General features: G+C 38.7%; 1 protein-coding gene across 1 annotated transcript; it reads left to right on the top strand.

Moving 5' to 3' along the window:
- Positions 1 to 1,198: 1,198 nt before the first annotated feature.
- Positions 1,199 to 4,891, top strand: NENF (neudesin neurotrophic factor; the record flags this gene model as incomplete). Its single annotated transcript, XM_009279592.2, has 3 exons — positions 1,199 to 1,271; positions 2,463 to 2,566; positions 3,214 to 4,891. Coding segments are annotated over 3 exons (354 nt in total), but the record flags the coding sequence as incomplete, so codon positions are not given.
- Between the last annotated feature and the right edge of the window lie 9,887 nt (positions 4,892 to 14,778).

Genomic DNA, 14,778 nt, shown 5'->3' with positions numbered 1-14,778 from the left:
GCAGAGCCGGAGCGCGGCCTCGGGCCCCCGAGCCTCCCCGGCCGGTTCTTTAAAGCCGCGGGGCAGGGCTGGTGCGGCCGCGGCGCCGAAGTCCGGGCCGGTGGGGTGTCCTGGCGTCGCCCCGCACAGCCCCCAGCGTTGCCACCTTCCCTGCTGCTCGGTGCCCTGAAACCACATTAAAACTTGGTTTTCTCGTGCTCTGCTGCTGTGCTATTCCCTCCCTTCCAGGAATTATGGCATAACTTGCTTTTTAGGCGTTTGTGAGAAGTTTGTTGGCATTCGCATGTTGCTAGCCTGCTGTTCGTTTGTCCTGCTGGCAGCAGATTTTGGTCCATTGAAGTTGCGTACAGACAATTGGATGGCACATTCCTATTTTATTCCTTGCCTGCTTGATGAGGTACTCATGCCAGTGAATTTCAGATTACATGAACTGGAGCCAAAGTAATTTTCTCTTAATTCATTAAACCATGTATTTAGAGCCTTTTTTTCCCCCTGCAAGATTATAGAAGTAACAGAGCAATTTCAACTTAAGAGTCTTTAGCTTTCCGTGATGCAGAAATCTCAGCAGAACTTCACATTCAAAATTATAAAAAGTCCTATATTGATACACATCTGTCTTCTCTTTTGAACAACTTGCTGGCTGATCTTCTCAGGGTCTTCTCTGGATACTTTCAAGAAACTAACCAGCATCTGACTAAAAATGTCTTGCACATGAAAGACAAAGCAGAAGCACTGGCTTATTAAGTAAAACAGATGTTAGCAGATCAGATTTGTGTGTGTTTATGTATATCTGTTGTTCTCTTAATCGAATAAAGAATGCTGTTGGCCGTACACTCTTTTATCTTGGGCAATATCCATCTGCATTAGGAATAGAAAGATGCAGTTGATCATCTTCAAGCAGACAAGTGTGCAGACGAGGTGACTTGCGAGAGGGACATGTCTTCTGTGATTGTGACATTTAGATTAAAAAGATTCTCTCATTCCATATGCTTAAATCCTCAAAAATCTCAGGGATGGTTTAAAGCACAAACAAGAAATTTCAAGAGAGAGAACGTGTATGCTTGTATGCACACACAAACAAGAGAAAACGTACAAGAGAGAATTTAATTTTCTTCTTTGTGTTCTGAGTGCTTATGGATTTCATAGCTAAAACTAATTGCCTTTTGCCTACACTTCAGTGTTGAGGATACGTTGATGGCTTTCTTTCCAGGAAGGACAGCCCATTTACCTGGCGGTAAAGGGAGTAGTATTTGATGTCACTTCTGGAAAAGGTGAGTTTGCTTCTCCTCTGCTGTCTGCTTTGTTTTCATGCTATTACTCAGTCATTTGTTTTTAAATATTCCCAATGTATTAGAAGCCTGCAGTTCAATCGCAACAAAAAGAATCTACTTCTTCCTTTTTTAAAAAACTCAATTTTCCTCCTCAGACACCTCCCCCACTAAGGTTTTGCCTAGAACTTACACTGGTTTGAGATTACAGTACATGTAGACAGACAAGCCAGCGTAGTCCAGTTAGCTTGGGCGCTGATGACAGAAACGCTGAAGACACCTGCCAAGACGCCTGCCCAGACCCCTGAGTCCTCGCCAGATGTGGGATCAGGCCACACGGCAGCCGGTGCTACAGCACTTTATTGCGCTGGGTACACAAACTGACAAGATCAAAGCTAACTTGGATGTACCCGTATTGCACTACACAATACCAGCATTGCTGCAGCTTCATCTTTTCCTGTTGTGCTGGTGTTTGCCTACCCGTGCTGCCCAGTGGCCTGGTCAAAACTCTTGGAAGAGTTGACTGTGATTTTGAAAGGAGGGTGGGGGGCTAAGTAATTTTTTTTCTTCCTTTAAAATTTTCTTAGTTCATGAGGCTTCTTGTCTCATCGTTTACACCTAAACCATTTATTGCTGTATTTGCTGTTTGTGTCTTCTCTAAGAACTCCAGATGTTGCAATTTGAACTCCTGCTACTTAATCCAGATTTGCTGTAAGATGTTTGAAGGGACCACAGGGGTCCTGGACACTTGCCTTAATGTCATCATAAGCAAACTAATGGCTTGTTGCTTTGTTTGTACTAAGCTTGTTAATGCAGCTTGTCTGGACATACACGTTGGCTGATCTTCAAATTCTAAGTTAGACAAAGCTTGCCACTGCAAATTCTGGAGTCTACAAACCTCTTGTGAGAACGTAAAGCACAGCTCCCTAGATAATAGGTGAATTTTAAGACCGCAGTATAGGAGTTCAACAGCTGTATTGTATAACCCCAGCCTCTGTTTTGTTTTTCTTTTTAAGGACTGGGATATATTATCAAAAAGTAGTAAATCAAAAGTCAGTTTTGGAAAGAAAAGTCTTAGACTCGAGTCATTGCTTTCAGTTCACTGACAAGTATAGCAGGCTGGTGAAAAGCAGAGGCTGAACGTACCCTGTACATTGTCAGATCATCACTGGATGCTTTTTTTAAATCCGACAGAATTTTATGGGAAAGGAGCCCCATACAATGCTTTGGTTGGAAAAGACTCAACACGAGGAGTTGCAAAGATGTCTCTGGATCCAGCAGATCTTACGCATGACATAGTAAGAGAATGGACTATTAGTTTAATTCTGTTTTGCACAGTTTTATTCTTTTGCAAGATGATGAATGATAATATTAAATTATTTGTATTTAAGTTGATTCACATCTTTAAAAACAAAATGCATTAATATCCCTTAAATACGTAAAATGGATATGTATTTACTGCTCATGAAAGGTGCAGTGCTAACAGCCTTAAAAAGGAAAGTTTTTTTTCATCTGTGGAATCAATACAACTTACATAAGCACGTAAAGGGAAAATTGCCTGCTGTTCAAAAAGATGCTTCCAAAGAGAGTAAATCACTTTCTTTGTCAATTGATTTAGTGTATCCTATGTCACTGACACGGTGGTGAAGGCTAACTCTGGCAGTGGGTTGTTGCTTCTTTTGAGGTGTGATTTACTTATGCAGGGAAAATGAAGGGAGATTAATGGTTTGTTTAACCTGAATATATTAAAGTTTTGTCAAGGCTGAATTTGAATGAAAAGGATAAAATTACAGGTTATACTATCAATTTTGTTAATCATGCTCTGCAAAGTAAACCCAAAAGCTGACCCTAAGGTTTATAGTAATCAATAAAAAAGAAGAACGCCTGTAAATATCTGTATTTTTATTTCTTTGAGAGAGGACTTTCATTTCCATATTTAATTTAGACAGGACTCACAGAAGAGGAACTGAAGTCCCTGGATGATATCTTCAATAATGTTTATAAGGCCAAATACCCAATTGTTGGCTATACTTCTCGACGAATTCTGAATGAGGATGGCAGCCCCAATCTAGACTTTAAGCCTGAAGATCAGCCACATTTCAACATTAAAGATGAGTTTTGAGGAACACTTTTGTACCTAGAGAATGCCTGAGGAGAGGCACGATAGAATATTAGATTGATTCCCTACGTTCTGGAGTTCGTTACAACAATAGCTATCATGAGTCAGTTTTCTGTTTAGAAAATATATATGTGTGTACACACATAGTTTACATAGTGTTTGTCCTTCCAGGAAACAAACAGATCTATATTAGTGTCATACACTTGAGCTCTTTGCTCTGAATTATGGGAATTATTATTTCATATGAAAGTTCTTTCTGCCTGGATTTCTCTGTTTACAAGTGTGTAACGTAAAATTACATTTCTCAGAAGAGATAAGGAAATTTTTAGTAGCTGAAACATGACTGGTCTTTTTGTAAATCCCAAGTTGTTTCCCACTCCTTGGAAAAGTGTGAATGCATTATCTGGACAAGCTAACATCAATTCTCTGTCCTTCAAGTGAGTGTAAGTATCACACGTACAAAGAAGTGTAATAGAGGCTTACATTTTAAAAAGCATTGTGGGATTTAATATTTGATAGGTTTGAGAATATTGGCTATAAAACCACTCAATCTCTTAAAATGCAGTTACTGTGGAATATTTATGCAAAGCCTACAGCTGTAAACCAAGAAAAATAATTTTTTTTCCCCATGAGAACTACTGTGACATTAAGTAACACTTATTATGTTAGTTTTGAATAAATGACACTTTAATTTTTTTAAGTAATTATCAAAGATGTCACCTATATTAGATTATGATGATTTCCTTCTAGCTTCCTCCACTCTGACAAGAAAAGGAAGTGATAGCCCAATGCTTACTGCATACTTTTACAGCACAAGTTTATTACAGTAGTTTAGTATCCTGTGGATATTGTCAGCATCTTTATATTGACAATTTGAGCTCTCATTTTTAATTTCTCTTAGTTTTTCTTTGTTCTTACTCTGGCTTCATCATTGCTGTTGCACTGAAGTGTGCATTCGTATGTTCCTCTTTCTTTTAACCTAATATAAAACTGCAGATCCTGTAGGGTGAAAGCAGACCCCCTTTATCGAGTTTCTCTGGCAGTCTTTCAGCAACAAGAGGACTGTAAAAGCATGTACTATATAAATCGCTGCTAACCACTGACTTTCACTAACTTAAGTAGAATGTAAATTGTCATTTATGTGGATTTATCTGACACTGTGACAGGTTGAATTGACATGGAAAAACTGAGCAGCTGCTCCCAATTCTATGTTAATAATATAGATATAATAAAAATACAATTCTGTATTTTGTTCTATTTCTTTAGCATTTTGGCTATTTTTCTTTGAAGGAAAGATTTTATTAGATGATTCTCCACTTTATGGTTTGCAGGGACAACTGCCTGTCAGTTGTGTAACTAGAAAAGCTGTTTCTATTTATTTGTTCTTTCTTTCACAATGTTACAGATTTTACTCTAAACTCGTTTTGTGTCTTACCATTAGACCACTTAATTTGCAGGAGGGATTCCATGGGCCCCCCTGCTGTCGGATGGTGCTCTGGGGTGGAATAAATAATTTAGCATCTAAGAAAATACTGTGGTTTCAGAGAATTATTATTATTCTTACTGCTGACCTTTTGATTAGATACCAACAGCAGCTGGGAGCTGGCCTCTTGATGATGCCTGCCTGCAGGTATGGGTGTATACCTGCCATCTTTATGGGAATGCACGTGGGTTTGGTGGTAATGGTGGTTGTTCTTTAGCCAGCATTTCGCAAATAATTTTCCAATGCCTACTGTTTTTTTCCCCTTCTCTTCCCTTCCTTGCATGCTTCCTTATGGGGCAGCTTCAATAGCTGTGCTGCTGTGATTACTGTAATAATTTTGGCTTCATCTGGGATCAGCAGACCCAGCTGCATTTCAAAAATGTTGTAGCTCAATTGTAACTCATCACCACTGAGTGGCTTAGTGTTACTATTCTCTCCCTGCTTTTCCTATTCATGCTATGAAGGTCACCTTTGCTGATCTTGAAGCGGATAACAGCTTCTATTTGTACTGTATTTCAGGCACGTGTCAGTGAGGAAACCCTCCTGTTGCAACAGGAAATGGTGATACAAATCCCACTCTTGTAGTGCGAGATCCTTGCGAATCCAACCTGCCCTCACTCATGTCTGTGAACAGAGGGAGATGCTCTAGTCCTTCCTTTCCGTCATTAAAGACAAGATTATCACAACTGAGTGCTTTTTAGAATGCAAAGTCTTTCCTTTTTGTTTTTATTTCAGTTTGGGAACTGAAGGACTCACATTTACTCACTTCCTAGGCTATTTCACTTGAGGTTCCAACTCAACAGAACAGTGTTATATGATAATAAGGCTTTAAGCGGGCATATATCCTTAACACATTTTCACTGACTACTTTTCAAAAATTGTCAGAGTACTACAGTATTTCTTTTAGTGTTAATTTAGTGACACTATTTTATGTCTAAGGTTGTTACTTGCCAACAGCCTGAAATATATTTTGCTTAAAAGCAAACTGTCTGCTATGGTTGTTTTGTTCAGTAAGTTGCATTTCCCTGACCTCTGTATTATTCCAGTAAGACAGGTGTCCTCTCAATCTATAAATTGCACAAAAGCAGCAAGCTGTGTAGAATCGAATCATTAAGTTCCCTCAGCCGCTCCTCATAAGACTTGTTCTCCAGTAAAGGCCTTGTTCTCTGTGTAAAGGCCTATTGTAGCCCTCCTGCTACTCCACACCTCCTTTGGAGAGCGAAGAATTTCTTTTCAAGGTACTTGCTGCTTCCAGATAACATTGCAAATGTCATTATTTTTGCCATGCTGCTTCTAACGTGCATCTTGCTAACTTAACATGGGTGTTTGAATGGTATGCTAGTTTTCAGTAAAATTTAAAAGAGGATGCTTATCTGTTTAGGTACAGTGCTTTGGAATGGGAGAAGCCTCACCACAGTTTGTAAATTACCTCCTTTAACTTTTGGTTCAAAACCACCTTTGGGCTACATATTCAACAAATGATAGTTTGGAAAGGCATTTAATTGCTGCAGTTCTTCCCTTGCAAGACTCCCAAGAACATGTACAACTCACTTGATGGTGCAGGAGAGAAAACAAGAAAAAAAATGGTTTAGCTGACTTTTACAAGTGTATTCTGTCTCTTTTATAGATAAATATACTTACTTGAAACGTGTTCAATGTAATTTGCACCTGCTCAAGAGAAAACGGAAGAGATGTGAAAAGTTCCATATAGGAAGTCCAACACTAATTTTTCAGCTGATCTGGTTAAACTGAGAAAAAAAATTAAAAAAACCTTCTGACTACTTCTGTGAGTGAAAAAGCTGCCATTCAGTAGGCTTCAGCTGCACATCAGCAAGATGTGCTAAGTAGCTCTGATTAGTATTTGCGTATTTTCAGATGAACACTGGATATTCTCAGGGATATCTTGAAATCCCCAGAACTGACGTAAGCGATGACAATCACACACTTTGTTATCCATCATCCATTTATGCTTTTCTTAATGTTTTTCTGTCCATACACAGTATACAAGCCGTGCAACTTATGTGACAAATCCATGCACCATGAGTAATACTCGGATAAAGTAAAATACACATGAACCTATAACCTGAGAACGTCTTACATGGTATACAGAATGGCTGTTTTCAAAGAAAAATCAGTCCTTGTCTGTGAATGCTTTGATTAAAACAAAACAAAAAAACCACCCTTAACTTCTAGATTTGTAATAATTACTTCACTCAGAGCCCTATCTGTGAATGCTGATTCAGATAGTTATAATATAGAATGTATCTGACTGCTTTGACAGAAAAATCAGTGCTATATCAAAAGGTGATCTTTTTTCCACTCTATTCAATCAGAGTCTCAAAGAACTAAGTGTAGTGGGCATCACTGCTAGAAGTACTCTTATAGCACAGGCATGATTTTGATCTTGGCATGACCCAAAAAAAAGCCCCTAACCCAGAATAGGTGGGAAATGAGAATGTATCTTAGTGTGCTATTGGGACAATTTATTCTGGTAAGGTAGATTGGGCAGAGCAGTACATGCAGGTCTGATAACAGACGGTGATTCCTATTTTTGCTTGTGTCAAATATGGTCAATGATAATAATGTAAACTTGTACCCTTACCCATCCGTTGGTCTTTACGTAGCACCTTCTGGTTTGGCTTTTTTCTTCCTGTTCAGTAGAAGGTGAGTCCTAATTTACTTGTTTACAAAACTTACGCTTAGATCTTCTTGGCTTGGGTTATCTGTTGACAAGAAATCCAAAGTAACAGATAGAAACCGAGATTAATGTTCTGTGAAAAACAGAGCTTGTGCACCTGGATGAACTGCAGAGCCACGGGAAGTATTCTTGAATAAACAATTCCTATTACTGTTTCCCATAGGTTATTTGTAGCTGTTGCAATCAGAAATTCTGCACTGTTAAAGAATGTTCAGATTACCGTGTTCTGCTCTACTTCTTGACATGAGCTTTTATCCTTCTGACATGAGACATTATCTTTCTCAGAAGTGAAAAGTTTAGAAGAATCTGGGTGCGAGCCATCTTGAAGAGAAGCCATCCAAGAAAAATCAAAATATGACATAATTTTCCCTCAACTTAGGGAAACTTCTCTGAAAAAGGAAAAGAAATTGATGTCCCAATGTTCATATTCAATGTCCCTTCCAGATTTTGCTGAAAGTTTTCTTACATTGTGCCAAGGCAGCAGATAAAGCAGAGACTTGAATCTAACCCTTGCATTGTGAAAATTTGAGTCCGCTTCTTGGCATATCTACTTGGGCTTTAGAGATTACGACAACACAGATCATAGACTGATGACAAAGAGTCAAACACATGAACTGAACCAAACAGGCCTAAACTTGTAGGAATGTTTGAATGTAGAGCTGAACTTAAAGCCTTGCACCCCTTCTTTTGTAGACAACAGAATCTTTGAATGAAAAAAAAAAAAAACAACACCCCAAAAAAAACTTACAGGTAGCATTTGTTTCAGCCAGTAGAGGAAAGGGAATTTTCTTTTCTGGCACTTGGGCAGATAGAATTAGATGACGATTGAAGTAAACTTCCCTGTGCCTAGTTCTATGCTCCTTTGCAGAGATACTAAAATCAGTTGTGTTGGATACACAGAGCTTAGTTACCAAGCAATTAACTGCCTGGAGGGTAACTTTATAGATTAAACTGATAACTGGTTCAAAATAGCTGCGGCAGATCAAGAGTATCCCAGGGGGCTACTCTTCTCGTTGGAGGCTGTGGCTACATACCCTTTATTTTGCATTGCAGTGCTGTTGTGGTAATAATCACAGATAAGGGCTAGGTAACTCAAACTTATTTATTACGTTTAACTCTATTAATTTTTATGTTTGAGCAAAGCTCCTAAAAACATAGTCTCATTTAAAAAAAAAAAATATCGCTCCACAAGAAGCGGAGTTCACAAAAGTTCATTCTAAACTGCAGAACCGTGCAGCCATGCATCAGACCTAAGTATACTTACGGCAAAGTGTTAATTGAAGGGATTACACGTTTGAATTGAGATTATATTCTTAGGTAACATGTCTGTGTCCTACATTATGCTTGGAAGCGTGTCAAGAATGTAATTGATTTTTTCCTTATTTATTGTTTAACCATGCTCTGTACTTTAAAATAGTTACGCAATACTCTTTAAGAATAGGACAGTAGGACTTTCAAGGCATTTGTGATGTATTTTCGTGTTACAGAAGGACAAACGTGTATGTCTGAGATACGCAACAGACAGATCTAGCAATTTAGGCAATAATCTTACTGTCTTTCCAAAGCATGTTCTATTCCATGTATTTCTTAAGCTGAACAGGTCAGAAATAATGCCCTACAGTTTTGATCTCTGACACAACAAAAATGGCAGACAGAAACGAAATGATGATGGCAGCTTGTAGGGATATCTGAAAAGCTCTCAATATTAGCGTGCAAAAGACCAACCTATCAATTTTAGTGAACTTGAAAGGATTTTAAGAACGCATGCTTAGGAGGGATGTTTGAGTATGTGCTGAGCCTCTAGGATTCTACACATTAAATATTACATATGACCCTAAATTGCTGCTGCCAAGGGTAAATGCTTCCTTCCCATTTCTCTGAATGGTCTCCTTTGAGTTTAGCATGTCTTGGAGCTGGAAGAAAACAAGCTGCTGAAAGGTTTATATGTGAAGCAGAAGCGTATCAGTGGAATATAACAATCCGAGGCAGAGAGAAGGAAGGCGAGTGAAATTCTACTTACGGGAAGCAACAGGAGATTATAAATAACTCACGGGAGAGTACAGTGTCAGAAGAGGTGAAACTTGCTGGTGCACTCAGAGAAAAGGTTGAACTTGAGAACGGAAAAGTGTGACATCCTCCTCCGATACGGTTCTGGGAAAATCAGCATGAATTAAACAGTTCGTGACTGCTGGCTCCTTGCTTCACATCCTCAGTCTCATTTTCCAAAAATACTGATGCCTTTTGCTTTGATACCTTGCAGGTGCCTGGATTCATAGAAAATCATGCTGCTGCTATTCAGTCTATAACTTACCAGTTTTTCCTCATTTTGTCTTTAAACAACGCCCATTCTAGTTTAAGAAAGAAGGCTGGAGTTTTGCTGCTGAAGAGGTGACCTGAGACACAGTTGAAGGTGCAATCCTCAGCTTCACTACAACTTTGCAATCCTTAATTCTAGTTTCCTGGCTGTCAAATGAGCTGATGCTTCCCTTGAATTCCCTTTGTCTTTCATCCCTATTGGGACTTTCAGCCATTTGAAGAAGGTAATGTTGGTTGGACATTTGGGCTGGTGGGACCCTAAGATGGCTGTAATATCAGGAACGCTACTTTCTGAAGCTCTAGCTTTAATTTCCTCAGTCCAAAGAGGTATCACTTTGTGGTGCTTCATCTTTCAGCTGAAGTGAGTATATTTTACCCATGTTCATCCATGTCTGTCATCACTTGGAATTTGCCTATATGTCCATTGGTCATTTGTTTGTTGAAATACTGGTAGAAACCATGACGACCCCAACAGTATTTCTGGCTCAGCCACTTAAAAACATTGTATAAAAGGTGTTTCACAACATTGTCAAGAGTTTTAATGATAGATTCAAAATGTCCAAAATGAAGGTGCAGCTGGAAGCCAGAGGTAAACTTTTCATCCACTAGGCTTAGCTAGTTTATGATAAAATAGACTAGATATTTCAAATAAGTAAGAAAGAAATGAGCCTCTAATCCCAAAACAACTGTTTGTAGCCTTTGCAGACTAAGATACATTAACCTGAACTTCCCAAAGTACTTAAAGAAGCTTTTCAGCTTGAAAAAAAAGTAAAATCTTAAGCGAGATTTTATCTGAATAATTGTTAGATGCATCTGCTTCACAAAGTAATATGTATTTATGGGAAACTTTGATACATAGGGAAATAGTTACAAACTACTATTCCACAATACTGTAGCTCACCTTATTGCAAGCCCTGTCAGAAAGTATGCGTGTAAATTCCTCATGGTACTGTGAAAACACAAATATAAGCTAGTCTAACTGTGTCTTTTAAATGTATCTGGTTTATGTTACCCTTAAAAAAAAAAAAAATCACTCTCATTCCACTAGGCTGTTTGATTTAACAACAACAGAAATAAATCAGGGGTTGTCCTGATAGTAGCTGAAAAATTCTCTCACTGAATGTGTTTTCTTCACAGCTGGGAACCTGCTGGCCACTTCTATTTCTGATTGTGCACACTGTTCATAGTCACGTAAGATCACTGGAATAACCACACCAATTATTTACATAAATACTTTTAAAATTCTACTTTAAATAATATATTCCATTTTTAATGCAATTGAACTGAAAACGAAGACAACTAGCACCATATGACTAGACAGGTCTCCATGAGCCACTGGAAAGCACTTCTTGATTTACAGACAGGGTTTGGAAAGCCAAATGAATTCTGCAGAATGTTTATATAAAAGCATTAGTCTCCATAACTTCTAACTGGACTGTCCTTTCATTTATATCTTTTTCCATCAACTCATTTAGACTGACTCATCACACCTAAAAATAGTTTAGATTTACTTTATCTTTTTATACTCAGAATAACACCACAAAATGGATCGTGCCTACGTGCAGTTATCTGCGAAAACCTACTCTTACTTCAGCTCATTCCTTTTGGTGTCTGAAAATCACTGAACCACATATTACGTTGGTATAAATTTATATAACCATAAAAATCAAGGAAGTTATGTGCAAGAATCTGACCCCAACTTACCCCCAACAACAAAGATTACTCTCTAGGCCATAGAGAACGTCTCACCTTTAGATATCCCTTTAGAAACAGAGCATGACTGCAGTGCTGTTAGTGGAACCATCCCAGATCTATGTTGGTGTTACTTCAAATAAATCCAAGCTTCTTGAATTTTATTTTTTTTGCATGTGCTGGAGCAATTTTTCCATGTAGCAGGAGCTAGCTTTACACCACTGGAGCTGAAGGAGGAACTCTGAATAGCAAGCTCTTACCCTGCCTGGGACAAATCACAAGAAACAAAACAAAACCAACTGTATTTTATTATTCTGTGGCCTGCAATGTGGTCTTTTTAGAGAGGAAGAAACCAAAGAAGGGATTAGAGGAACTTCAGAGGAAGAAGTGGGACTATAGCTGCACACCAGAGAGCTGGTATGAACTTTAACAGTAAGGCTTACCCCTTACACACATTTTTAGTGAGCACAAAGCTCAAAAAATATTCTGAAACACTTAATACAAGGGAGAACAGCACAGATATAATTTACATCTTATTCATCTACTTCAGAAAACAGATTTCTGCTTCAAGCTATAAATCATTAAGACCTCTAACTTTCAAACAGTGCATCACAAATTGGCTTTCCGGTTTATAAAAATCATCCTAATATGCCTCAGCACTGGTTTTTTTCAAGAAAGTCTACAGAGAGCCAGCTGTCCGAGCTGGTTGTGTTGCTATGTAAGATTTGTGCGCAAGTGTCTCTCAGGGAGTTTTGTTTTGGTTCTATCATTTAATATTCATGACAATCATCATTAACCTGCCAGCTGAGCCGTCTTAGCATCCTGCCTCCAGACAAAGTCCTAAGTTTATTCCTAGCCCACACAGCTCCTGGAAGCCTACATTTCCACGTTACAGGCTATTTCGGCTTGGAATTCTTATGTTTAAACTAACGGGATGAATAAAAAAAACCAAAAACAAACCCAACAGAAGAACTGCTAGGGAAAAGATAAAGCAAGAACAAGAGGGTGTTCAGTACGCCTAGTTAGCAACGACATGGTTAAGCAATTAAATTAATCTGATCATTCCAGCCCATACACCAAGGCTTTGGGAAAGCTGACAATTCAAATGTGTCCATTAATAATAAAACGTGATGGGGCAAAAGGGGAGGGGGAAAATCCTTGCTTTTAAGCTGCATGGAGTAAACTGTGCCACCTTAAAATTACTCATAGCCCGCTGCATATCTGTCAAAATAATATATAAATATTGGGAGTAGTAAATAATTTCAGTGTCACTGAGAAGAAATATATTCATGCTAAAAGCAAATTCTGTAATTACATTATGATTTTAATGTATATATTTTTTCATCAAGAATGTCAGAATAATCAAATGATGATTAACACTCTAGACAATTCAACTACGCAACACTCGGAGAAATCCAAGGGATGCTAAGTTTCAGCTTCCCCAATCAGACAGAACAAAAAATACAGTGGGTCCACTCCTGCCAACGTGGAGCAAACTGAGAAGCTGTTGGAGAAGCAAGAAAAGGAAAGAGTGACACGAGGAGGAGGGAGTGATCAGTGGAAGAAGGAGAATAAGAGTAGAAGAGGACCCCCAAGATTACGTGCGAGAGAGGTAACAGAAATTTCGATGCTGACAGCCACAGCAGAGTAAGAGAAGACCAGAGCCAGCCTAACTGCATGGTTGGTTCCTGCCTCATTATTTCAGACTAGCGTAGTGGGGAAAGAAGATACGCACATTTTAAAGAGAAGTGTTGGGGATTAAGTTTTGTTTTATATTGTACCTAGAGATTAGAAGAAATATATGTTGAATTCTGTTTCTCCCTCTAAGTTTCTATAATGGTTTTTGTTCAACTGCAGTTGAACGGAGGGAAAGGGGGAGAGGCTTACGTGTTGCCTGAAGGAGAAAAAATGTTTTTCCTTATTGTACACTACACCCTGCAATGGAGCATCAGGGATGGATTTGTCAAAAAAGAGCAGGTGAGGGAATTAGGAGTTCACTCTTAAGTCAAGACTACAACATCTCATAATCTTTTCTAAGGAGGCATACGTTTTCCGCAGGGAACCAGTCTCCCAGGGCTGTTACTAGTAACAATGTACTTCTAGAATTACCTTTCAAAAATAAAGATTTTGATAAAAGCTCCTATATAAAACTTTAGCTAACAGATTTCTAAAACTTGCCAGTGGATAAACAACTTTATGAATGTTTCTTCCCCACTGACAAAGAATTTAAGAGACTTCAGGAATGTGAAATACAAATATCCAAAATGATGAACAGCTGTCTACACATAAAATGAAATTACCAAAACCAGGAACAGTAGAGAAGAGTAGGGCAAAGGCCTCTTGGCTTCTATCAAATGGGCACCCCAAATGGGGATGCAGGTATCCCGAACTAAATCACAGTTCACCTGCACTTCCTGGGTGGAACCAGCTCAGTCGTGATGGGGGGGGTACCAGCAGCTTTCACCGGACTGTTCCCGTGCCATAAACCAGCACTGCTCAGTCTTGCTTCAGGCTCCTGCTGCCTTCTGTCAAATCAACTCTACTGCATTTAGACTCGTTTAAGGCTCTGGCAGTGGAAAGTCCACCAGGACTCAGAGCCTGTTACAAAATCCTAACAGAAGACCCAATTTTCTAGCATTTCTTTCCATACTTCGCATATCCTTTCATAAGCATGATTCTGTGAGCTGTCTAATAATGATAAGCCCCCCCCAGTACAACACAACTATTAAATGGAAGAAGAGTAAAGCACAACGTAAGTTAATTTGCCAGCAGCTGGGTTTTCCTGCACCTCTAAGGGGAGGAAAGAGCTCTTGTTTTCTCTAACTATGACCGTTATGAGGCTTATACACATTACCAAGTTTATGGAGAAAATTACGATTTTATATCTTCAGTAAAAGCTGCTTATCAAGACTGATAGGTACCTTAACGCCATTAAAATTAAAATCACGGAAAAAAAAGCAGCAAAAATAAAGGAGAAGCAGCTCCTACTGCATACCAAATAGCAACTCAAGACCAGAAAAAAAATCATTTTTCTCAGACTCCTTTCTGAAAGCCACTTTTTGAAAGATTTTATCTTTTCTTTAAAGCCAGCCGTAAGTATGGCTTTATGATGATGTGGCATGGCTATTGCACTTTCAGAAAAAAAAAAAAGTGCGTCCCCATTATACTGTTTCTGATCTCCTTAGTCACAAGCTACGCTTAA

The sequence above is a fragment of the Aptenodytes forsteri genome, unplaced genomic scaffold (assembly GCF_000699145.1).
Source record: "Aptenodytes forsteri isolate BGI_AS27 unplaced genomic scaffold, ASM69914v1 Scaffold195, whole genome shotgun sequence".
NCBI classification, from domain to species: Eukaryota; Metazoa; Chordata; class Aves; order Sphenisciformes; family Spheniscidae; genus Aptenodytes; species Aptenodytes forsteri.
Note: the sequence above shows the minus strand (reverse complement) of the source record. Positions and strands in the feature narration are given on the sequence as shown.